The 27,995-nt window shown below is 31.7% G+C and overlaps 1 protein-coding gene across 2 annotated transcripts in view; it reads right to left on the bottom strand.

The window, feature by feature from the left end:
- The window catches only part of LOC142332709 (calcyphosin-like protein), a 170,276-nt gene that overhangs the window by 52,668 nt on the left and 89,613 nt on the right, over positions 1-27,995 (bottom strand). For both annotated transcript variants that reach the window (XM_075379288.1, XM_075379298.1), the window contains exon 3: positions 17,346-17,523. In XM_075379288.1, coding sequence (XP_075235403.1) covers positions 17,346-17,523 — 178 coding nt within the window. The remainder of the gene's footprint in view (positions 1-17,345; positions 17,524-27,995) is intronic.

Below are 27,995 nucleotides of genomic sequence, written 5' to 3'. Positions count from 1 at the left end.
AATAAAATTCGTCTAACTCCATAATCTTTTCTTTTCCTATTTTTGCATTCAGTGGTCCATCTTCGTTATTACTATATATATATATAATATTCTACTGACAATATATTATAGCATTTTATTTTATTTACACGTCTTCTTACGCTTTTATTTATTTATTGTTTTTATTTTTTTTTTTTCATTTAATTTACAAGGAAGTTTAATACAAGTAATAATAATAATAATAAGACAGATATATGAGCCAAATTGTATTATTGTAATTTCAAATTACATACCGGGTGAGATATCAGTCTTAATTACCTGAGTGATCGAAGAGAGGAGAGGTAATAAAGTCGTCTTAGAATAAATTAGTTATTAAGATTCGTATCAAAAATTGCATTTCATAAAAAAAAAGAAGTAATGGAATGTTTACTATGATTATTTTAATTTATAAATTTAATTAACTGAATTACGTTATTAGCAAAATTTTATTTTTTTGTACAATAAAATTTCAAATAAGAACAGTGAATATAAGGTTATGAATTATGAGCGTCTGCTGCAACGCATAACCAAAAATATAAATAAATGACTTGAAAAATATGTAACAGAATCACAACATCCTTGGTTTAAGTGGCTTCAACCGCGAAACCATTCTAGCAGCAATCCATTAATATAATTTATTTATAATACGGTTCAAATTCTTAAATAACAACAAAATTCGGAGTACTGCTGAATATTAATTTCTTATTCTGATAAAAAGTAAAATCCATTCAAATCTCTCAGTGTCAGTTACACTTCCTAACACAGAGTTAAAAAATTAATCTGATGTCATTATAAAGTATAATAATAATAATAATAATAATAATAATAATAACACTTCAAAATCATGTCAGTGTTTAATTCTTTGAAATCATTTAATAATTTTTTTTAAAAATTATAATTTATTATTTACTACCCCTTTACATAATCGCTTCATTACATTATTTATTATTCATGAAATTCTATTCTTTACTTCTCATAATAATTAAATTGATACATAACGTAACTTTACTGATCGTTATTATTTTATCTACACAATTAGTAGTTTTATTAAAAACTCAATTAAGTATTATTCAGAACGATCACAACAGAGAGAAATACAACAATACTAGTACTCTAATAATTTTAGTATTCCTTATCAGTAATAAATATTCTAATTTTTATGTTATTACTAAAAAAAAAATAATAAATAATTGTCTTTCCTTTTCAAATATTTATTGTAATCGTTTCTAAAATTATAGAATCACGCACACGATATTTTTTTAATAATTATTGCATGTTGTCTATGATGAAATGATCGGTAATCAGTCGGCATGAAAGGCATATTGCAAATAAAGGACTTTTTTTTTATTTAAATGATTTCCAAAATACAAGAAATTGATCAAAAATCATCTCATTTTAATAACTAAAATGTTTAGTTGTTATAAATATTCTGTATACAGTTTTATAAACTATATACTTCGTAGAGCAAGTTATCGTAACAGAAAATTAGGTTAGCAACATATACTGATGACTTTTATAAATTGTAGACGGTGTCCAATTAAAAGTAAAAAAAAAAATTTGGCAAATTAATTATAAAAGCTCTTACTTAAGAACTACTTTGGATTTTTTATCATCTCTTTATATTCAATTCCCTTATACTCCATTCACGTTAGTCAGGGATTTATTTATTTTTCTAATATTACCTTCCCGTTTTCTTTTTAATTGATCAGTTATCCTTTAATTCAATATTATCCTTTATCTTTTCCCTCAATTTAATATATATTTTTTTCATTTTTATAACTTATATTATAGTGCAGATCTGAAATAACAGTGCACATGTTAAAACGATACACTTAAAACAGAAGTCTCTACTACGTTACAATTCTTACTTGTATATTAGAATCACAGACTACATAGGAAGAGAGCAAAATGGGATCTCATGTTGCAAATAACACTTAAAGAAAAATAATGAACATAAAGTCAAGAGATGTGAAGGGGATCAAAGGAAAATGTTCTTACTAAGTAGATAAAGAGTTTCACAAAAGAAGGAAAAGAATTAGTTATCTCAGACTTTCTTTGGCTGTATGTACATAAAGTACTTCAGACCCAAAGACACTAATTGAAGTACTTTTCTCTGACAGTAATAATGTTTGCTGTTTGCAAAATCAGTAGGGTGAATAGTAACGGTATCACATGTTTAACTGATCTTAGTAGCCAAAATTTCGGATGACTTGAATATTAATGTACAAGAGTATAGTCAGCTCATTAATAAAGTGAAGAAGGCAAAAGAAAATCATTTTTCTCGTAGCTTCCCTTAATCAAGGAAGCCGGATAGTTCTTATTCTTGCGGCTGAGTGATATTGTAGAATGATTTACGTACTACGTCAAGTCCCTTTATAAGCGTCGATTTGTGACGCCTAACAGAGAGGATAAAATAAATGGTTTGGGAAACTTTTTGGAAAAAAATTCAAAAGAAGGTGTAAAAATTTCATTTACTTGTTTCACAGGAAATATTCCAAAATTCTGGATCGGGAAAAGTGAATTGAGATTGTAAAATAAAACGTAGGCAGGAGACAAAGAAAAAAGGATACCAAAGGAAGAATAACTAAAGGACAGCTACAATTTGATATCGTTGATCACTACCTAGATTTCAGTTTATTTTATTAAAACTATTACTAGAAGGTAAAATGATTTCAACTAGTTATGTAAAGGAAATTAAGATTTACGACAGTTTAAAAGTCTCACAACTCTAACAAGAAAATATAAAAGTAATTTTTTTATAATTTAAAAGTGAAATGTATATTAAAGAGAAAGTACAGTAGAGAACTGGGGATAGTTATTATAATTAACTTTAAATTAACAAACAGAAATTGCAAGCTTATTGTCTAAAATCAAAGAACCTTGAGGTATAAAATATTAAATGGACGCAATTACAAACAAAATTCTCATAGTAATATAATTAACTACAACTATTCTATAATACAAATATTAATCCGGAATAATATTTATTCAGGATTGAATAGAATTCTTTAAGATGTTACCAGTTCATATATGCATAGAAGCAGTGAAATTTTCACTAATACGAATTTCATATTTTATATAAGGCCAATTTTTTTTGTCTTCAGTCACTTGACTGGTTTGATGCAGCTCCAAGATTCCCTATCTAGTGTCAGTCGTTTCATTTCGGTATAGCCCCACTTCCTACATCCCTAACAATTTGTTTTACATATTCCAAATGTTGCCTGCCTGCACAATTTTTCCCATCTACCTGTCTCTCCAATATTAAAGCGACTATTCCAGGATGCCGTAATATGTAGCCTAGTCAGTGTAATAATCTAAGTATCTCTTTTCTTTTAACTATATAAGGCAAATAGCCAAGTAAATTTTTATGTATATAAATGGTTATTAAATTATATAAACTTAGTAAATTATGGTTTCTTTTCGCCAGTTAACAAAGCTAATCTGGCATGTTGTTGCATATTAAAAGATTTAAACTATCAAAATCTACTAATCGTATAGAAAAAAAGATTTTTCATTTAAAAAAGTTTCTTTTTGCTGATAAAAGAGTAAGAATTAAACTCATTGAAATCCATTTCTCATAAAATAAAACGTAAAAAGTATAAAGTAAAAATATAAAGTGAAAAAAAAATGTAAAAAGTAATTAATAAAAAAGATAAATAAATTACGTACATGAACCATCAATATATAAGAAGGGTGGGCAGACAAAAAGAAAAATAATAGAAAATTATTTTAAACTCAAGTCAAAGTCTAATGATCTCAAGAATTTGAAAAGTTTTACAACGCTAATCCTATATACTACTTTAAACCGATGACCAACGTAGTGCAGAATAGTTTATACCAGAGGTCGGCAACCTTTTTGTTGGTAAGGGCACAAAATAAGTTCAAAAGTTACTGGGGACGCAATAAAAGTTATTGGGGGCGCCACACTATTATTACATAATAAGCAGATACATTTGCCTTTAAAGTCAATAAAACAAAATTCTTCTTCCCAGTCGACATTAAAGCAGCAAATTCTTTTTCTTTTACAATTATTCATGATGAATTATTTATAAAATCCGTTTAACCAGTACAATATGTATTTGTTAGTGAAAAGCGCAACTATCTTGCCTGATATAGTTACTAATAATACGTAAATAATAAAATATAGTCAATAATAATAACACTCAAAATACGTAGCACTCAGAATACGGTAACATACTACCAATTTTATCAGAAGCGAGAATACTCCTACGTGCTAAATAGCAGGTGTGTCAGAGTATGACACTGTTATTTGCTGACACTGAGCTTGCACAATTATATTGCCTTATATACGCGCGACGCCAATAGGGATATTGGGCTTGTAGGTGTGTAGTATAGTGAGGGCGGACAAAAATATCATCGAGGGTGCCATGGCGCCCGCAAGCGACGCGTTGCCGACCCCTGGTTTACACAATCGATCAACAATTACACGACAGTTATTCAAGGAATATACTGAGTCATCAGATGACATGAGATATCCACCCTTTAACCTATTGTGTCTCGTATTTTTTTCGTAACTTTTTCTAAATGACTACCTCGCATTGATTACGTCCGAAGCGATACTAATAGATTCAATATGATGCAGCTGATTATTTTAAGCTGCCAACCAATAATTCGCCAAATTTTCTTCAAAGATTTTTGAGAAATCACGTATAACCAAAATTAATAATATATTCTCAAAAATTGGCTATTAGCTTCCTTAGTCGCTGCAAGAGTTTCCTTGGTAGTTGTTTAGAATTCCTACATGTCTGGCAACCTAGAAAATATTGACACGTGCATAATAGTAGCTGAAAATGAGAAAAGAGAGAGAGAGAAGAACAGTGAGATACACACGTTTGTCAGCATTGGATGCATAGTAAAGTCAGACAGTGTTTGGAAAACATTTAACGAAACACAGAACAATAGAATATGATGAAATCCATCTTATTTTATTTATAACCCACTTTGATTAGTTTAATAAACGTTACTACTTCACGTTTTTCTTTATTGCATTAACTTTTTATCATAACATAGAAATTTGTTACATTTTATTTATTACTTCCTAGACGCTTTATTGTGTTTCACTTTTTCCGTATTTATCTTCATCGTTGCTTGCACCATCTTCAAATAAAAATAAACATTAATTCCGTAATGAAAGCCTGTAGTTCATGTAAATCCTTTAATTTCATATAAACTTTCCTTTTTCTAATCTTACCATTCCTATCTTCATTTCAAATTTTATTAGTTCATCTGATTTCAACATTCTTATCTTTACGCTATAATTCAAAACGTTTTTTTTTTATTTTTTCATGGATTTCCTACGATTATTGTTTTACTGCTTTTAAGTGATCCTTAAGATTAGACATTTTTTCCGATTCAAATTTTTGTTATTAAAAGATTTTTTCTGCTTTAAGAATATCTACTTGTGTTATTTTGCTTTTATATGTTTCCTTATCAGGTATATTGTTCATAATTTCTCTGCCAATAAAATAGGATTCATCCCGTTCTGTTACATCCTAAATGTTCTCTGATTTTAACACTTAATTTTAATAATATTTGTCATTATTTTTTTTTCTTATGTTTCATGATATTTTTCTTCTTTTTGAATTCTCATATAGATTTTATCTAATAGAAAAGCGATAAATAAATAAACCAAAAAACGTATTGTCTGCAAAAGATTAAATGATGGTTTTTAAATTGTTTACTTATCTGCAGGGCTTGAAAAGATAATTTATATATTTTTCCTGAAAATAGTTATCAAAATGTTGCTAAAAGTATCGTGCTGTCATGAGGTACGTAATAGAATAAGTAACTACGAAGAAGGTGATTAAACGTCTGTCTGACAGCAATAGAGTACGTGCTTATTTATATACCTAGAAGTTCCCTTCATATTAAAGGAAAAAAGATCAATGCTCTCCACGGTGAATGAACGAGGTGAAGTATAAAGCCTGTGTAAATTCCTTTCCTAAAATTAATTTCTTTCTTTTATTTTGACTCCTATTTTCGAGTAATTTACTACTTTTCTAAATGCGTATTTTTATTCTTTTCATTGTTATAACGAGTAGACTAATCGTATAATTTATATATAATCTGTGCTAATAAAATAAAATAGGGTACTTGTCTATTTGCTTAATCAAAGTTTTATTTTCTTTATAGATTAATAAATATTAATACCTGGTATCATGGATCATTTGTATTTGTAATAATAATAATAATAATAATAATAATAAGTACAGCATATTTAGAAACCCCTAAACAGACAAAGCAGTTTGAAAGGAATAACCGAAAAAATCCATATCATCACAAATAATAATAATTTATAATCATTTAATAATTATAATATAATAAAATAATTTAAATTATAATGAAAATAAATTTTATGCCCTCATTCTCATACATTACTGATTGTTATAGCTTTTACATTTAAAGAAAGGCGACGAACATTCTGATAATTGAAGAAAAATTTAATTTAAAACTAAAAGAAACAAACAGATCAAAATAAGAGTACATTATAGATTCAATTACCTTTAGAAATTTATAATAAGCAAAAAAAATGTCTACATAAACTCGTAATTATATCTTATTATTTATTTTAATCTTAATAATTACTCTTTTTAATTTTTTTACTTTTTAAGTGTGTATATAAAGTTTTGAACATTTTGCATTACAAATAAAGAGATAAAAGGTAAATCTTTTTAAATAATTTTATTTAAAAAAGTTTATTATTTAATTTGTTTAATGATTCATTCAATTAACTTAGAGCGGTATTACTACATTAGCTCTATTCAAGCTGTTCATTTCCACCATCAATGAACGATACAGCGCTACAAATTATTAGCGGACTGCCTTCTCCAGCATTCTTGAGATGCTGAATTATGAGACGAACAAAACAGGTTGGTCTTGCTAAAAATACAGATGTATTGGAATTATACGAGGTATTCCCTCTAAAAAAAAGTTGAGGAAGCTCATTTTAAAGAAACTTCACATAGGTATCTCAGGAGTCGATGATTTAAAACGTGAGATCCAATCAGAATATTTCCTATTATATCGCACTAAACGTTTATTTAAAATGATAATGAGGTTTGATTTAAAGTTTGCGTAAGGATTACCTCATTCCAAATAAATCAAATGTTGCTTCTTTAATGAAAATATTTGCATGGCTAATGTATTATTTTCAATAATTATTGGCGGTAATTGATTCTCTGAAGGGTAACCACACTTTCTTAAACTAAAATCTTTCATTGGTAAGATTGAATTTTTGTTTTTTTGATGCAACAATTTACCGATAAGACAAATTTAAATTGTGTGAAACAAAGATCTAAACTCAAAAAATTTTGAATTTAATAACTTCCATTTTTTGGTCGATTTGGGAAATACGTGGATATTTTTTTTTCTCACGCGTACTTAGGTTAAGATCAAGGGAAAGCTGCCTCAAATTTCAACTTTATAGGACGTTGGTATGTGGTATCATTTTCTTGTGAACAGTTAGCAGAAAAATTGATAGCAGATTATAAAAAATTGATAAATACATCCAAATTTAATGTAAATACATTAATGTAAATTTAATGTAATATACAATTTAAAGATAATCCTTCAGTATGATAATTTAAAGAGAACGGAATTAACAATAAAATAGTACATTACCATAACTGTTAGTTGTAAAACTGTATAATGACACAATGTTTAAAGTAGTAAAAGTTATGACGTGTTGATTTACTCCGTAGATCCCACCCTCTTTACAACGCAGCTACAAAACCACTTGTAATAAAATAATTTTAAGTATCCAATAAACTCATACAGTACTTTTCTAAACAGTTTACTGTTTATTTTATTTCATTACTGAAAAGGAATTATTTTTTACGTCATTTAATTTTTTGGATAAAGATATTTTTTCAAACAAGCTTGTATCCTGTACCCTCCGTTTTTAATCTGTGGGTTGCAGTCCTTATCTAAGAGTCAAATGAGATGTCAAAGAACGAAGTTATTTTATTTGATCATATTGATTTTTAACATTTAGTAAAAGTATTACTGTAATAAATCTAGGGATTTATAAAAGACAAATTCGACAAGTATTTAGCTGGAAGAGACTTAACTATTGGGCCCTTTTTTATTCAAATAATTCAGCCACGTTTAATTGAACAATAATAAGCATCACAATAAAAATACGTTCATCAAACTTCGAAAATTTATTATTTCAATAATAAAATTAAAAAGTAGACTAAAGGAAATGGAAGTTAAAGAAATTATAGATCTAACAGCAAAAGTAAATAAAATTAAAAAACCTGTACTGTTGTAAAAAGAATAATAAACTAAACAGCAATGTAGATTTTTAGTGAAAAATTAAAGTATTAAGGTAACAAGAATAAGAGAGACCAAAAGAAATGCTACAAACTGAGAAACGTCTTACAAAATTAATATAATTAATTTTATTCATATGTTTATATTAAAAAATAACTAATTAAAACTTTGGCTGCTAAGGTTAAATTTATTATTCGATATTATGCTGTGACGATGCTTGGGAGTCAGTCAGTGTCCTCATGAATTCACTACTCTAAGTATGTGGAAACGTAATAATTATTAAAATTGTACTCTGTCTTTATAAAGAAACTTATTTAATTTTTTTTTCTCTTAAATTTAAATTTATCTCCTTAACTTTTTTATATGCTGAAGATAAGTGTAGAAATAACGCCAACGCCTTATAAACAATAAGATGAGGGATCTTATTATTATTAGTTTTGCTCAACATATTTTACTTTTTTCATACTTTTTGTGTGTCAATAGGACAGGAGAATTCAGATAGATAGTCAGAAAGAGAGAGAGGGGGAGAGAGGAAGGAACAAACCGATTCTGAGAGATAGTAGGAAAAAAGGAAGAAAAAGGGGGTTGAAAAGAAATTTTTTGATAGCTTTCAATTATGAAGGGAATCTACTTTAGATTTATTAGATGAAGTTAATTACCCTTAATTTATTAATAAGTGTGATTAAATAACTTTAGTTAAAACTGAAATAAATTCAGTGTATTATTAGAGTGAAAAAATTGAGGTATCTTTTGTCATTATAAAGAAACATTATTCATATATCTGAATGTTTTAAAATTAATCTCATTTAAAGTTATCGCTAACGTCTTTATCTGTAGCATATAGAGAAGCCATAGCAATATTATAAGCTAATTGAGCAGCACAAAAGTGGAATATGTAATAGCATGCAACCAAAAAGTAAAATTTGACGCTATTATTTTATTTACGAAACTTTTTGTTGCCTTTTATTATGAAAATGTCTATGCTTAATAAAAACACATACTTGTTCATGTATGGCCGTAAAAAAATGGTCTATATAGACAAATTTTCCTAATTTCTAATCAATTTGATAAAATATTTTACAGTCATTATGCTGGTATATAGATAACTCTTGCTGATATTTAACAGAGATTACCTCTTAATTGCCACCACTGCATTTTCTAGATACAAATTAAAAAAGGCAATTAATTCCAGTGTACGTAATTTTAGGAGATAAGATTACCGTTATGTGTATTACATTATCCTGTTGCGTATTTACTCTAGGGACACTTAAATTCTGTAGGATCTTTTGGTCAATAAAATAAAATAATATACACAAATGTAAATTTTTAAGTAACATGAAAGTCTCTATAGTGATTTGAGATTGTATCCAGGAATTGTTTTTATTGCTACTTTTACTTATTTTATCACCATTCTAAAATAATCTTCGACAAAAATTTTAGTGGTTCAGTAATTTGTAATAACATCATCTAACAATTTTAATTTCATATTTTCAAAGCTAGGCAGATTTTAGACCGCCTGTTTCAGTCACAACTGTAGTTGTATATCCACTGAAGTGAGCATACAACAACCTTTGGGACAATAAAAAAACAGACTTTTTGTGTATGAATAAAATTATGAATCAAAAACATTTAACCGTATCATCTTTTATCCCTAATCTTGAGATTAGAATAATGAAAAAATGTTGTAGTATTAAATTAAACAGCTCCATAAAATTATCTACCATTAAGTTTAGTTTACTTTTCGATTATACATGATTTCTTTGCAAGAGAAAATTATAAAACATCAATCAATAGATGTTCTTCCGGTTATATTTTTCTCATCTATTTATCCAAATCGATAAAACTTCTTCCCTCTATTTAAGGAGTAAGAATAGTTCAGTGGACTTTTATGGAAAGGTTTATATATATATTAAAAACACCTATTCAAAAGTAATATTTCCGCATTTTGGAGACAAACTTAAATATAAAAAATATTTAATATTATTGCTTAATTTAAATATTAGGTTTTCACGCTATCGTGGAGATACATTTAGTGATATCTTTACATGTGTGTACGCACTCAAACAAAGATATTTATTCAAAACTGGCTAAACTGGAGGGTTAATTTTAATCTAATGAAGCATAAGAGAACCAATGAAAAAATTCAAAGTACAAATCAAGAATCGAACCTGGGACCGATTGTAAACCAGTAAATATATTTTTAAATTAATCTATAGAAACTGAAAATTTCAACTAATAACGGTAGATAACGTATTTTTACTTAGAGTATACTGTTGCGATATTTCACTGGTATATTTATCAACGGTAAGCCGAAAGTCTCGGGTCTATTCTGAATTTTGGATTAATATTTTTTTCACCATTCAATATTTTTTATCGTTTATATGCACAAATCTATTCAAGAATTTTCCATCATAAAGGGATAAATAAGTCAACTGATATAGTTGATTGTTACGTCCATTGGTACAAAGAAAAAAAAGGATTTTTTTGTTCTTTTTAAAAATATTTTTTCCTGAATTTTAAGTTAAAAATTCATATCTAATTCACGTCAGTATTTTTTTAAAGTAATTAACTTCTTTTTATAAATTCAGTCGTATAACCAAATGAATGATATTAGAATTGTAAATAAAATAATACTATCATGTTTTGCATATTTGAATGTTTTAAATAAGTATGCCGTGTATAATATGTACATTTGTGTGTTTACATATCATTATCTACAGTTACTTTGTCAAAAAAAAAAAATATTTGCAGGTGTGAGTAAATGTTATGTGTTTTATTATATTATATTTATATTAGTTATCTGCAAAAAAATTAATTTAAACTAATTTACATCAGCATTACTATTGTTATTATTACCTCAACTAACACGCAAAAGCTACTTTTAAAAACGGGTTGTATTTATGTAGCTGTTAAGTATCAAGGAAACTAGCGTAACATGTTAAAATAGGGTTATCGACACAGCCAGGAAATAAATAATGGAAACATCCCGTAATTCCCGTTACCAAGGAGAGAAGCTATTCCAGTACAAAAGAATATGGACACACCCACTATTGATTATTACATTTGAAATAAGGACAGCGAATGTGTAATAGTAAAACTGCTTGCTATCATAGATAGAAATTTTGATAAATAACTCTCGATAAAAAAAGCTTACGTAAGAAATTAATCAAAAATAACATAAAGTATTTGAATAATTAAATTTACTAAATACATTTTATAATTTTACACTAAAACAATTTTTAATCAACGATTTTTTCGTAATAATACTTATATTTTTCTGCTGATCTTTTCGTAACCTGCAGCCAGAAATAGGAATTCCCGATAACTCCACTAAAGCTCTTTAAAAAAATGAAAAAAGACGTTAAAATCAAAAAATAAAATAAAATTTGAAACGGTAAATCTTATAATAAGAAATTGCAAAAAAAAAAGAAAAAACAATTAATTTTCTCAGCAGCAATATGACACAATGGCTTTTAAGGTGCTGTTTTATGACTTACTATGCTGTAATTTACGAAAAGAAGTTAGACTACCTTACTTTAACCAGGATAAAATTTAATGAAGCTAAAATGGTTTGAAAACAGGGAATATGAAAATTTTGAAAATCCGTTGCGTTGATATAGTACAGACAGAAGTTTTGTACGAATATGGAAAATTGAATCATCGGCGAAGAAAGACGTGATTGATAATATTTTATTTCTTATCGTGAGGATGACTGACATGCTATGTTGATTTTTTCCATTTAACTGACATATGCTCTAGAATTCTTCATATTTATTGTAAGGCTAGATACAAATTAAAATAGGAATATCAGAAGTACACAATGTATTATGAGATTTTAAATATTTTACAGCCATTAAAATGGAGAAAGGCCAAAGGTGTTATAAAATTAGACCATTTTTATTTAAAAAAGTCATTGGTCATATATTACAATCTCTGATTTATCTATACAGCTTTGGCTTCAGCAAGATGTCTTTCCAGATTGCTTAGAAACTGGTGTCGTAATTCCCTTATTTAAACAAAGTGGTAGTGAATTGCCAGTAAATTATCGACCGATTTTCTTACAGAAAAGATTTCCAAAATTCTTGAAAAAGTCCTCAAAAAAGAGGTTATAGTTTTTTAAGCCTAGTAAATTATTTAGTAAAATTTATATTAAAAAAAAATAATAAAATAATGCTTCGATACATTTTATATTACGACAGATGAGTTAAATCATAATACAGTGAATTCAGTACTATTTATTGATATCACAAAGACTTTGGCATCGAGCGTAAATAATTATTAAATAAGTAATGGAATGCAGAGGTATGAGATACTTCTTTACTGCCAATTATCTGAATAAGAGTCAAGAATGCGCTCAAAAGGGTGGATGATATTGTATTAGCACCTTATTATCCAAGTTATAATGGATAGATTCCATGAGCTCTGTTTCGGGCACTTTATAATCTATATTTTATATAAAACAACATGTTTTGATTGATACATAATCAACGCCCAGCAAAAACTACTGGATATAAATTGATAAAAATTTGTATACACATTCTTCTTATGTTGTAAATGCACATTAAGAAAGGATTTTTTGAAATGCCAAGTTGAGAGTTAAAATGGAGTAAAAATGAAATTTATTATTTTCTGAATTTCTCAGTAACAAATAAAGACATCAATTTGATTTTCGGTTGTGTAATCTTGATGTGAATATCTAAAATTTTTTTTTAGGTTTTTTGAAATTCTGAGTTTAAAGGATTAAAGTGGGATAATATTACTTTTTTTTTTAATTTTTCGGTAACAAATGAAGTTAACTTAATTTTTTGTATACCTAATCTTCATTTGAACATTTGAAAACCAATTTTTAGAATTTTGAATTCGATCTTGAAAGGGGTGAAGAAAGTTAAAAAGTTTTGAAAAATAGTTGTCAATTTTCCCCATTTCCGACTATACTAAACGGTATATTCACTAGATTTAGAGTTTCAAATACTCTTCAGATAAATATTTAAAAACCATTTACGGGTTTCTTTGAATTTAGAATTTTTAATGGGTGTGACGCTATACAGCGCGGCAGCTCAACCAACACAGCCCTTGCCACTGTTACTTTATTTGCGACGCAACTGGCTGCACTTGCCTCCGGTTAATTGACTAAAAACATAAAATTAAAAAAAAAGATACGAATATAATTTTTTAATATAGTATATTCACCTCATGTGAAAGAATATCCGACAGCAGTTGAATACAGAGAAATTGAATGTCTTTATTGATCTGTATTACAGAAACAGGGTGTAGAATCAATACCTCGATCGTAAAGGTCACATTTGTTTTCAAAGAAAATACTCTTGTTACTGACCGATTGGGTGACTAGCTATTTGACTATCTATTGGTGGTATAGAAAGATAACCAAATTTAAAGTGCAAAAGGCATATAGTATAAACAGAGGCAAAGATGAATTGCAAACATATTCAGAAAGCAATAAAAAATATAAAAAATAAAAACGTTCCTACATATTAGATAAATGTCAAAAAGGAAACTTTTTTATTAGTCTTCTCAAGTCTGGTAGAGATAGGTTAGATTAATTAACTGTAAGTTTAAAAACAACATACTCCCAGTAATACTTGGATCATAACTACAATATAACCCAGAAACATTTCTCAACAGACAACTCTGGATTAAAAATACACTTTTATAATGGTTGAAAAAAAACCATAAAAATACAAAACGTTGAATTTTGATTTATTTCCTTAATTTCTGTCTCTTTATAATTTTCTTCTATTTCATTAATTTTGTTGTAACCTAATATTTCAGTTAATTTCATTTTATTCTTTTACAGGAAATAGTGCTTACTTTCTAATAACACTTTTTTTTAATAGCCTTTCTAGAATTACCTCATTATTTGAATAAGGCTTTTTATAAATTATTATAAAATCATCTAACAATTATTAGGTGATACGAATAAATAATCATAAATCAAAATAATATACATTAAAAAGAAGTAAATATTCAATAATTTTATTAAATAAATAAGTTTATACTTAACAGCATTTGAAAGTTTTTAATTTTGTGTTTTGATTTTCATTAATTTTTAATTTATACAGAATAAGCCTAACCTCTAATAGCCTAACCTCGGCTAATAATTCAAGACATTATATTACGCAAAAAAAAAAACTATACAATTATGGCTGAAAAAGCTTTTTTCTTTTTTTAAAATCTTTTTATTTATAGTAGCATCAACAATTAATGTCATTAGCGACTTATCAGTTTATGTAACTGTACCGGTAAATGTGTAGTCTTGAAGAAAGTCAGGCTGACCATTCCTGAGATGTGTGGTTAATTGAAATCCACCCATGAAAGAACACAGGTATCCACAATCTAGCATTCAAACCCGAATAAAATCCTTTATTAATCCTTTATTAGGATATGAACCTGAGAACTCTCGACTTCAAAATCAGCTGGTTTACGACAAAAAGCTTTGTCTTTTGTCTGTCTGAATGTTTTTTTTAAACAAAAATTCATACCACAAAAACACACTAAAACATTTAGCTAAAATTCAATAAATATTTTTAACCAAGGTTGTATATAAAATGAATAAATGTCATATATTTAAATTCCTAATACGACGGACGGCTAGTTTAATTGTTTAATCTTGATAACTCCATTGTGTAAAATCGTTCTTTGAAAAAGTGAGGTGTAATTTTATTTAAAAAGAAAAAATCTGATGTGTCACTATATGACTTCCTTGTACGCCTATTAAATTACATACACACATTTTTTTTTTACAATCAGAGGTTAAAAATAATTATTAATAAATCAATATATTTAAATTTAAAAAAAAAATTAAAAAAAAGGATTCGAACCGATGTGCCTTCCACACGATCCAAATATCTCTATTGTCTTTGTACGATTCAAATATTTCATTAATTAAAATTTTATTTGGCTATAACTCTGGAACCAATGAAAATAACTACCACTTATGATATATCGTTGAAAAGCTTTCAGTGAGAGATGATTACTGCTGCAGTTAAGAAAAAGTCCAAAATCCATTTTTTGGGGGGGATTTCGGGCTTTTTTGGACACTTATGGTTCAGTTGATTGCAATCAAAAAAGGAGGTGCACAACTAGATATTGCAACGATCCTAAATCCAAAATTTCAACATCCTACGGCTAAACGCTTTTGAGTTATGCGAGATACATGCGTACGTACAGACGTTACGCCGAAACTAGTAAAAATGGATTCAGAGATGATGAAAATGGATAATTCCGTTGAAATCTGAAAACCGAGATTTTTTGCGATTGCAATACTTCCTTAACTTCGTACAAGGAATAAAAACGTTTCAGGTTAATACTACTCTGGTAGTTTTTTACCCGATTTTTTTTGGTAAAAAAGATAATCTAACTAAATGGTTACAGACATACTAGTGGTAAAATATTTGTTTATTATGACAATATTAGTTTTATTTATTAATTAGAAAGTTGCTACCAATTTTTAGCAAGAACGTTCTATCTGTTCTTGAAATAATAATTTCTGTTACGTCAAATACATTCAGATTATTGGGAAATTTTTTGCTAATTTTATTGTCCAGAATCACTTTCAGAAAATAGGCTATTACCTATGTGTTTACTATTTTACTGTTGTATCACATCAAAAAGGTATTACCTCATCATATTAAAAGCATTGTGATCATTTTGTGTACTACTAAAACCAGTATAAAGTAGGGAAAAAGCTTGAGGGAGTCAAAGAAGTAGTTTATACAAAACGAAAAGTATTTTTTGAGTAGTGACTCAAAAAGAAAGAATAAAATATTCTAAAATTATTGACATTGAAGTTTAAAAGTATAAAGCATTTAAATTTAAATAGAAGAAAATTATACATAAAAAACATCCCAATAATACTTTTCGTATATTTTTATATGAAACATGTTAAAAATGTTACACGATTATTTTGTACTGCTTACAGAAGATTTTTTCAAATTCATGCGATGTTGCTAAGAAAAACATTTTGACATATATAAAAACTAGCATGCAAAGAAAAAGAAAAATTATTTTAAAAATAAAAATTCCTTTCTACTACATACACATATATCAGTCTTTTATAATTGGTCATTCAGAAATAATTAACGAAAAAATTTAAACTTTAAAACTACAAATTCGGTTAATGCTTTACCGTTAGTTTATGATACGATAAACTGTAATCGTGATGAAAAAAGGATGTTTTATTTTAACAGTCCTTAAGTGGGTCAATGGGAAAAAGGGATATTTTAATTTAATCTATAGGGACATTTTTTTTCATACATTTAGTATGTTTTTAAGTTTAAATCATTCTTTAGGGACCTTAAAAATTTGTTAATTGGAATTATTATTTTACTACTTCTGTACCTCTGGTATTTATTCACTGAGGTAAATTACAGAAGAATAGAATGGTATAACAATCAATCAGCTATTACACTGTATATAATTGTCAGTTTATGATGGTAAAATGTAGTAATGATCATATAAGAAAGCTGATATGAAGTACACTTAAAAAATTCGTACATGTAACTGTGAAAAAGATAGAAAAATGGGAAAACTTTTTGATGAATTATAATATAGATTTTATTTACTTGTTATTAATTTTCAGTATTCTTATGCAACTTCGTGCGTCAATTTCCTTTTACAAGAATATATGTTATATAGAAATCAGATTAAAGAAACTAGAAATAATAAATAGAAAAATTATGATAAAAGCAAGAGTGTGAAAGTCATGTAATAAATTTTAAATTATATAGAAAAAAAATATTTTAATGAAATTATATTAAGGCACGTATAAAGGGCATTATTTTATTTTAATAAATATAAAGTTAACCGCTATGTTGATTTTTTAAATTGGAAAAATTAATCATAGATATAATAATTAAAACTGAAATCGATATCAAATAATCATACGAACTGAAACTTAACAAGTTTAATTAACTTATTGATTGATTGTTTTATTTCATTGATTTATGTATAAATTGTGTTGTATATTAAATTGTATTAAAATGTATTAAATTGAGTTGAATGTTTGTACTTACTCTAACAGCTACTAGGAACTCATCGACATTGATCGAACCATTTTTATCTGTATCAAATCTATGAAACATAGCTTCCAATTGTGAATCAGACAAGCCGAGACCTGTATCTCTCATTCCTTCTGAAAACTCTTCCAGACTTAGTGAATGATTTGAATCGTCATCCATCCTACGAAATATTCTGGAAAAAACAAATAAATCATTTTATTATTTAATATTATTTCCACATATTTAAAGTAATATTAAGGTAATTAATATATATTTTCCTAAGGATCATTTTCTTTAATATTGATATAATAAATAATTAATTATGAAATAGGATGTACTAAAGTGATAAAAGATTATCAGACTGTGTAATTGAAGTGTGGGATAAAAAATTTGGTGAAGAGAACGAGACAAAATATAGTTACTTAGATATTGTGAGAAGTAGCAAGAATGATCGGGTTACAGCAGTGCAACACCGACTTCAATTTCATCATTATATATATTTTTTATGAAAAATCTTTGTATGCCAACGATAGTCATCACTGGTGTCCAGTGCCACTCACTGTTTGTCGCTAAGCACTCACAATTAATGCAATATGCATACATATTGTGATACGATAAATAGTAATCGTGTTTTGAATAAAATAATGTTTATTTTAAGTCCTTAAGTGAGTCAAGGGGAAAAAGGAATATTTCAATTTAATCTATATGGGCAATTTTTTTCATACTTCAGCATTTTTTAAGTTTAAATCATGATTTAGTGATGATGGAATGTTTTTTAATTTAATAACAAACACGTACACACACACACACACAAATCAAGATCAATCGTTTTTATAAATGATTTAATCAATAAATCATTTTTTTTTAATGAAAATATTCAGATTTTTTTTTTTAATTTTTGTATAAATTGTTAAATGATTATTTTTCTTAATTATTTTAATTAAATTTTGTGAAGTAGCTCACTACTTTACAAAAATAATAATTAATAGATAATATTTAATTTTTTTTTCACTTGCTACTGTTAGATTAATCTGTTTAATAATTTTGCAGAATTATCTACTTCATCAGAACGTTTCTAGATGAAAATTAATCAAGTATAATACCTATAAAGGCCATTATTGATTTTAATTTCAGTAATTGAAATGGTAAGTGTATTCTCCCTAATTTAAATGTTTTAAATTACGTTTTTCATTCAATTTTATACAGAAAAGTACTGATGAAGCAGAGATCTCTGCAAAAATACTCATAAAGAAACATAAAGAAAAACCACAAGATCAGTAAGTGGGAAAAATTAATTTGATTAACTTTTATATACTCGTACATAAATATATCCAGCTATGGCTGTAGAAGGTAAAGTATGGTAATCGCTCCAATTTCAGCATATGCGATTTTCAACGGATCTTTACATTTTGACACCTAAGGAATCCAAAAAACCGGATGGAAATTTTCCGGATCTTCATATGTACGTGTGTGTGTGTGTGTGTGTGTGTGTGTTCGGTGTGTTGGCCTCTAAATCACCTTACATCTCCAGAATTATTCGACCGATTTTGATCAAACTTGGTCAGATTACTTCTACATATGGGGCATAATAATTTCCATAAATGCTATAAAATTTTCAACTTAAAAGGTCAAGGGAATGAGACTGTACACCAAGGTCACCTCATTATCTCTAGATTTCGCCTAATTAAGGTCTTACTTTTCTTAGGAATATTTGGTAACAATTAAAAAATAATATTTCCAAAAAAATGTTCCGAAAAATCGCACCCCCACGCAAAATAATACTCTAAATAAACTAGGGGCTAAGTGGGTACACAATGTGTCATTAGTACCTCTCTCACGTCAAGGAATGCCATTGTAGCACTGTCGTACAGCTGCTGTAGTCGTCGTCTTTCTTTCTTTTCTGTTTGGCCTCCGGCATGTTGTAACGTCACGGATGAGCGGTAGAATTAAATAATGAATATTTAAATTGTAAAAAATATTTAAAGTGGCCGCTAATACCGCCGCACAACCCACTAAGTTGGTCTGGTGATGAACTCGTCATCGCAAATGAACTGATTTCGAAGTCGTGAGTTCTAAGGTTCAAATCCTAGTAAAGGTTACTTTTATACGGATTTGAATACTAAATCGGGGATACCCGTGTTGTTTGGTGGTTGAGTTTCAATTAACCGCCCATTTCAGGAATGGTTGATCTGAGACTATACAAGACTACACTTGATTTACATTCATACATATCATCCTCATTCATCCTCTGAAGTCGATACCTTACGGTGTTCCCGGAGGCTAAACAGAGAAAGAAAAGAAAAGAATAGTACGCCATACCCGCGCGAATCAAATACTGTATGTGCGCGTGCTTTAGTCAGAATCATTGAATTAAATAAACAAAAAAATATGACATTTAAATAATACGATATATATTTTTAATTAAATTGTGTAAGTCTTACATCAGAAAAAAGCCTCGTCGCAAGAAAGCCCTACAACTGTGTTGTCACCTTTTTTTTAGGTTTTTTTTTGGTAGTCGTGTTTTTTAATTAACAAACTTAAAACTTGTAAATAGGTGAAACTTTTCAAAGACGGGTATTCTCTTGGTATATGTAGTAAACTCATTTTTTTAGTCTGGAAAACTGCTTGCTCAAAGAAAAATAATTTACAAGAACAGAATCAGTAAAACACGCAAAACTATTTCCAATTATTTTTTTAGAAAATTACATATTATTTTCCATCTAGAAAAGCAAAGGTTCTTGTCAAACAGCAAGTAAGAAAAATATTTATAAAGATAAATAAAATTACCATTTTTAATCAATACCTTAAAAAATGCTACTGGTTTTAACAATTAAAAATCTTTAAAGACGAATAAAAATATCTTCTTTTTTCATTTGGAAAGAAATCAGGTAAATATGATTTTTACTAGTTTAATAATAATTAAGAAAATGTTAGGCCATTATTAATAAAAAGAGTTTAAATTGAATAATAACGGATTGTATGATATGACACTAATTTTATCTTCACTGTGTTATAACATGACATTTTCAATAACAACAATAACTGAAACTGATTTTTAATACTACTATTCGGTACAATATTTGGAAGGTTGTTTAATTCTACAATAGTATGATAGTGTGCTATTGAAATCACATGATTTATGATTTACTCGTATATTTGAGTCGTAATAAAATTTGAAGACAATATTTATTGTTAAGTAAAAATCAATATTTTGTTAAACTTGTATAAAAGAATTGGACGTTTGGTGGTAGATATATTTAGTGGTAGTTTAGATTCAGCAAGCAAATAGCTAATAATTATGTAGTTGTAAAAAATGAATATTTTTATAAATAAAGGCATACCAAAGTATTTTATTTTAAATTTTTACCAAATTTTTTTGTGAATTATTAAAATATTTATTCAAAAAATTAGTTAGTTTTTTATCTTGTGTATATATACCTACAAATTAAGATCTTTGCAGCTGCAAAACTGATACTTAAACCTTTATAAAATTACTTATTACAAAAATGCCATACAGCCAGTCATTATTATAGAACAGTGAATAAAAGAATTTAGGAATATTTACGATTTAATCTACAAGATTTGGTGAAAAACTATTACAGTAATCCAAACAAAGAGAAATTTTACATGCAAGGTAAATTATACTCGTATACAAGAAAAAAAATTCAAGATTCTACTCAAGATAAAATTTAATTTTAACCTGTAAAAAAAATATGTAAATGCCATGACCAAATTCAAATTTAACTGCACATACACATGTGAGCAAAAGAAAATAAATAATAAATTTTACTAGAATAGCCGTAAAAAAATTGTTCAAGTATTGGTATCATCTATAATACATACAAAAAAAAAATAATAAAATCATCATAAATTAATCCAACAAATTTATATCAAAATAAATCATCTAAACTCCCAACTAAATCGTAGATATAAAAACAAAAAATTAAAAATTAATTAATATAAATAAATTATCTTATTAATAATAATAAAAAATCTTTATTATAAATTTTTTAACCACCAAATTAATTATGAGACTGATGGTTTGCTCAAGCTGACAACACCAGTAATTTTAAAATAACTGGTTAAAATAATTAATATAGAAAATTTATTTTCATATCGCTGTTCTCCTAGCTGAGAAGAATAGTTATTATTGTACAAAACGTTTGTTGTTTTAATTCTGATATTTTAGGTTTTAAAAATAATTCACTGTTGATGAGAACTATTTTTCATGTTTGAAAAAACATGTGTCGCTAGTGGAGTTGATTGAAACCCACATCTCAAACTGCTTCTTGGATTTCCTATGTTGTCAAGGATTTAAAATAATTATTAAATTTCCATTCCCGCACAAATTTACGGCTGATATATTCTCTGACTCAAACATCAGTTCCAGCATCGTTTTTCAGATTTTAACGCAAGTGCAGAACGTATTTCCATATTTCAAAGTCCATTTTATTGTCCAATCGAAGACCTTCCCCCTAACCTTCTATACGAAGTCTTTAATCAGCAGATTGTTGACATGGTAAAAAGAAAATTTCTTGAAAAAACTTTAATATAATTCTATAAATGTCTTCCGACTGATGAATACAATCAACTAAGCTCATATGCTCGGAGAGTCATATCTGTTTTTTGTCATTTCTACCAGTACGAAAAGACATTTTCAGGAATGAAATACGTAAAATCTCAATACAGATCAACATTAAGAGATGAAAATTTAAAACCAATTATGAACTCCAGTTTGGTGAAACATTCCAACCAGCAATTTCATTCTTTCCATTAGTCGAACTGTATTTCAAACCAGTATCGTCTACTTTTTTTTACTCTTTATAAATTTATTACTATTATTTTTATTATCAAAATGTATTATCTTCAATAAATTTGTAAAAACTTATTTTTTGCTTATTTTTGCATTTTTGTTTTTTGCTTATTTAAGTAGGCTCGATATTATTCCAGTCCGGAAGGAACAGTTACGCGTATGGCTGAATGGAGTGTAATTACAGAAAACTGTGGCAGTCACCATCGTACCGTCGAATTGGACGGTACGATGGTATACTTCCTGATAGACAATCCAGTTCAGGAGTGATTTATAGATGGAAACCATCACTTATGAAGATCAACAGATCCACTGAATCCGTCGCAACCAGGCTTGATGCTAGGTTAACAAGCCCGTGAAGACCTTTTTCGGATTTTGAAGGAGGAATGCTGTAAGCTTAAATCAAAAGTAGGTCCTCGGAAAAGAAGAGTCCCTTGGTGGTTCAGCGACTATTACCATCTTAAGGGCGACGGCTACACGCGCCAGAAGGCGCCTTCAAAGGAGGAGAGGAGAGGTGGCACACAAATTCAACAGGCCGAAAACGAGTACAAGACGGCAAAAAATAACTTAAGCTTTGCTATCAAAAGGATCAAAAGGGCGATGAGAAGGCCTGGGATAAGATAGTTGACGGCCTTAACGTGGATCCATGGGGGCTAGCATATAGGCTAGTAATGAGAAAATTCGGCTGCCTTCTCCTCCTACCAGATCACAGGCGCTTTGTGTGGTCCTGGACCTGTTTATTTTGACGGAAGAAGGCCTCCCGGAAATTGAATGCTCACACGTGCACAGATTCACCATTATGAAACTGAAGAATGCGATCGCAAGGATTAACGCCGAGAATAGCCCGGAACCCGATGGCGTTCTTGGATACCTCTTGAAGTCGTTGACAGCATGATGTCCCTGAAAGATCTTGGACACTGAATAAAGACTAAAGACACATTTCGACCTATACGTTTATTAAACACTATAGGAAAAGGCTGTATGAATCTATGATTGCCGAAAGGGTCCGACAGGCGGTGGAAATTAGGGGTAGATTCTCGTCCACAATATGGCTTTATTCGCCATACATCTACGGTCGATGCGATTTCCCATGTCCTAAGCTGGACTAAGGACAAAATGGCTGATACTTGGCAGACCAGGAAGATTCCATTAATCATACTCCTTGACGCCTTTAACAGTGTTCCCCGGTCCGCCATTCTTGACGCTATTAAGGCGAAGAACCTCGATGACTACATCACAGCAACACTGAGCAGTTTTCTTTGAGACAGGGAGGTGAGAATCTTGACCGACGAGGGTGAGGTTTAGTTTTCTATGAACGGTGGCGTCTTGCAGGACTCGGAGCTCAGCACCGTTTTGTGGTATCTGGTGTTTGACCCCCTACTGGAATTGGAACTGCCTGGCAGGGCTATCACCATTGCCTATGCTGATGATCTTGCTCTGTTAGTTGAGAGGTACACGAAGGATGAAGTCGAGAGCATTGCGGCGGATGCCATCAGTACGATCAGCAAGTGACTGCAGATTAGAGGCTTGGAGTTGGCACCTCATAAGATCTCTGCGTCGCCATGTTGGGACGCGGAAAGATTCCGCAGATTAAGATCGTAGTCGACGGTTACCCAATCACCACGTCCAGTTGTATCAAATATCCGGGCGTGTGGTTGGACAAATCTAGGCTCCCACCGGAACCCACCGGGTTGGTCTAGTGGTTAACGCGTCTTCCCAAATCAGCTGATTTGGAAGTCGATAGTTACAGTGTTCAAGTCCTAGTAAAGCCAGTTATTTTTACACGGATTTGAATACTAGATCGTGTATACCGGTGTTCTTTGGTGGTTGGGTTTTCAATTAACCACACATCTCAGGAATGGTCGAACTGAGAATGTACAAGACTACGCTTCATTTACACTCATACATATCATCCTCTGAAGAATTATCTAAACGGTAGTTACCGGAGGCTAAACAGGAAAAAGAAAGGCTCCCACCGGATTGGTCTAGTGGTGAACGCGTCTTCCCAAATCAGCTGATTTGGAAAGTCGAGAGTTACAGCGTTCAAGTCCTAGTAAAGCCAGTTATTTTTACACGGATTTGAATACTAGATCGTGGATACCGGTGTTCTTTGGTGGTTGGGTTTCAATTAACCACACATCTCAGGAATGGTCGAACTGAGAATGTACAAGACTACACTTCATTTACACTCATACATATCACCCTCATTCATCCTCTGAAGAATTATCTAAACGGTAGTTACCGGAGGCTAAACAAGAAAAAAGAAGAAGGCTCTATAAGTCTCCCGCAAGGAGATTTTAATAGCGGGGGATTTTAACGCTAAAAACGTGTTATTGGGTGGATAGAGGAGTGACGTGAGAGGTAGACAGCTGGAGGAAGTGATGGCGGGGTTAGGGCTCGTCTGCCTCAACGATGGTAAGCTCCCAACCCTGGTCCGGAGTACTGAATCGTCGTTCATAGACTTGACGTTTGTTTCACCGAGACTGACCAGGTCGACTACAGGTTGGGAGGTGCTTCAGCAGGAAGAGTCGCTTTGCAACCATGAAGTGATCTATTTTGAACTGGGGGCCTCATAGTCACGAGGGTTTGATGTACAAGTAAGAAGAGTGGTGAGTGTGTTGGGCATTGAGAGGGTGCAATATATTGTACAAGAACATTTGGGTCAACTCGGTAACATTTTGTCGGAGTTTTTAACGGAGGTAAATTCGGAGGCTTGCCGTACGGTGCTGGAGAAGGCACGACCAAAGGACAAACGTGTGTATTGATGGTCGCGTAGCGACGGCTAGAAGGGCCTGTTTTGGTGCAAGGAGGCGTCTGCAGCGAGCAAATCGTAGAGATGTGAGGACGAGATTGATTTGGCACTGGAAGAATTAAGGAGGTGTCGGAAAGCTTTTAAGAAAGAAATTATGAGGAGTAAGAGAGACAAGTGGCGGGAGTTGTGCGATCGCCTCGATAGCGACATATAGGGATAAGCCTTCAAGATTGTTAGTAAAATGTTCGGAAGGGCGTTACCAGCATTGTCGAGGGGCTACTAGAGGACTGTGTGGAGGTGTCATTCCCAATGAGCACGTGTGAGGTATTGTTGGAGGTTGCTGCGGTGGAGATTCCTCCGTTTGATGAGATGGAAGAAGTGCGGTGATGAATTTCAGTAGGCGGAAAAGTCCGGGACTAGATGAAATTCCCAATGAGGTGGTGGCGGCGGTGGCAATGGCGATGCCGGAGAAGGTGTTATTTGCGTTTAATAAGGTGCTGGTAGATGGTATGATTCCAAAGGTTGGTTGAGCTCCGGAAAGGTGGTAGGGAGTAGAACGACCCCACCTGGTACAGGTCGTTGTGCCTTTTAAGTTGTATGGCAAAGTTGTTTGAACGGATGATGGCGGAACGGCTGAGTTTCGAGATTGAAGCCGGTGAGGGACTAAGTGAATACCAATCCGGTTTACGCAAGGGCTGTACTGCAGTGCAAGCTGTTGAGAGAGTAATGCGGGTGGTTGATGAGGCAGCAGTTGGTAAACACCAATAGCTGCCACCACCAATATCATCAATAGGTGGTGTTGCTGGATGTAACAAATGCGTTTAATTCACTACCGTTCGGGTGGGTTCTCCAGGAACTAAAGAAGAGGAAGATCAGCTGTATTTGAACAGGCTTGTGCAGCATTAGTTTAATGGTAGGACAGTGTAGCCAGAGCAGAAGGGGTTCCAATTGAGATTGGAATGGAGGCAGAAGTGCTGCAAGGGTTGATCATTGGCCTACTCTTGTGGTGTATCGCTTATGATGGGCTAATGCGGTTAGGATTTCCAGATGGGGTGTCGCCAACTGGTTTTGCGGATGATCTCTCCCTGGTCATTACAGCTAAAACGGAGGATGAGGTTATGGCCCGGCGAAACAAGGCGGTGAAGATGGTTCACGATTGATTACGGGAGCGACAGCTCCATCTAGCTTTGGAAAAACGCAGTTGGTAATAATGAATGGAAGACGATGGCTTCGAAGGATTAGTTTATCAGTAGGATATACGGAAATTGTACCTGCGTCCAGAGCTAAATAACTGGGAGTAACGCTAGATGACAAGCGTTCTTTTCTGCCTAATGTAGTGGAAGCGGTGGGGAAGGGCGGTAAGACTGTGGGGGCTATTAACAGGTTGTTGTGTAGGATGGGCGGGCCTAGCTTAGCAAAGAGGAGATTATTAGCATCGGTGGCTAGGTTCGTGTTTTGTACGCCGTTCCAGCCTGAAGGAGAGCGTTAGATAAGAAGATTGTGAGAATGAGTCTTCTCTTGGTAGAGGCCGTTGGCAACTGGGGTCGCGCGGTCGTACCGAACTGTTTCGACGGAAGGTGGCACGGCCGCTATTGCGGCCGTGCCACCTTTAGATCTGATAGCGCAGGAGGTACTGGAGAGATCGGCGGGTATGTCAAAAGGTCAAGCTAAGCGAGATACGCTGATGAAGTGGCAGCATCGTTGGGAAATAGCGCAGGTAGAGAGCTGGGCGAGAAGGCTGATCCCACAGAAAAAACCATGGTCATGGCTGCTTCAACAAGTATCTGTGGGACAGAAAGAGAAGAAGGTCGGGTGGGTGTCTCTACTGCGGAGAGAGTGATTCAGTGGAGCACACTGTGTTCCGCTGTGTCAGATAGATAATGGAGAGGAGAGAGGTGGAGCATGTTATTGGTGTGATCACCCCAGATACTGTAGTGGAAACGATGTTGTTTAATCGGCGGAATTGGGACGCCATTCCGTCATCCGTATAATGAGAGCTAAGGCTAGGGAGGAGGTGGAAAATGAGGAGGACGACAGGGAGGACGTTGAAAACGGAGATTTAGTGTTTCTAGATTAGGGGTTGGGTGGGTAGCCCCTTTCAGGAGACGTGGGATAGGAGATGTTTCACGGCCGATGAGTGAAAGGGGACTCCAGAGGATTTGTTAGGGAGTTAAAATGAAAAGACCAGAGTCCCGGGTGGAGTATCTTCTAAGGGACCCTCCACTTAGAGGCGGCATAAAGGAAGACAAGAGTCCCGGGTGGAGGTCCCTTTAGGGGGACTTCCGCTTAGAGGCAAGGCAATAGAAAAGACGCAATCCCGGCCCAGCACGGGGTGGTACCCCGTGCTGGGAACGACGTAGCCGGGTCCAGCATGGTCACTGGGGAAGTTAGAGGCAAAGGCACCTTGGGATCGAGTCGTACTTCGCCGGTCTAGGTCCGGTCCCAAGGGGAAGGGGAAGAAAAAAAAAGCTCTTTAATTCTTACATCAAGGTCACGCTCGAGCGAACTGAAGAAGTCGTCGAGAAAATTGGTAGGCTGATGGGACCGAGACGGGGGCCGCATGCAAGTAAGAGAAGAAAAATCTTTTCTGCAGCCACATCTGTCTTGTTATACACGATACCAACGTGGTCTTACGCGTTTAGGATTAAAAGGGACGTCAGGAGAATGGCGGCCTTGTCGAGAAGGATAGCTATTAAAATTTCTGTGGCATATAGGACCACCTCGCAGGATGCCGTGCACATAATTGCCGGGATCTGCGCCTATCTCCATAGATTTGGGAGAAGAAACTCACCGACATGTTTTCACTGCGAGGAGGAAGACACTCCGGCCCACAATTTTTAAAATGCCCAAGATGGGTACAGATCAAAGAAAGACTGGAACTAGGCAGGTTATTACGAGAGACAACTGCGAACTACGTGCGGTCCGGCCGTAAACGGTGGAAAGTTGTCGAGAAATATATCGAGGATATTCTAAGAGCTAAAGAGCAGGATCTCAGAGAATGAAAGTCTGATAGACGTGAGCTTGAAGGTAATTCTTAGAAGTTCAAAGCTGGAGGGCGAAGGGATGACGGACAGCCCTCTGCTGAGCCGTCGTTCGTCCACGC

Source organism: Lycorma delicatula, chromosome 1, assembly GCF_047948215.1.
Source record: "Lycorma delicatula isolate Av1 chromosome 1, ASM4794821v1, whole genome shotgun sequence".
Taxonomy (NCBI): Eukaryota; Metazoa; Arthropoda; class Insecta; order Hemiptera; family Fulgoridae; genus Lycorma; species Lycorma delicatula.
The sequence above is the reverse complement of the archived record's forward strand: the minus strand, read 5'-3'. Positions and strand labels throughout refer to the sequence as shown.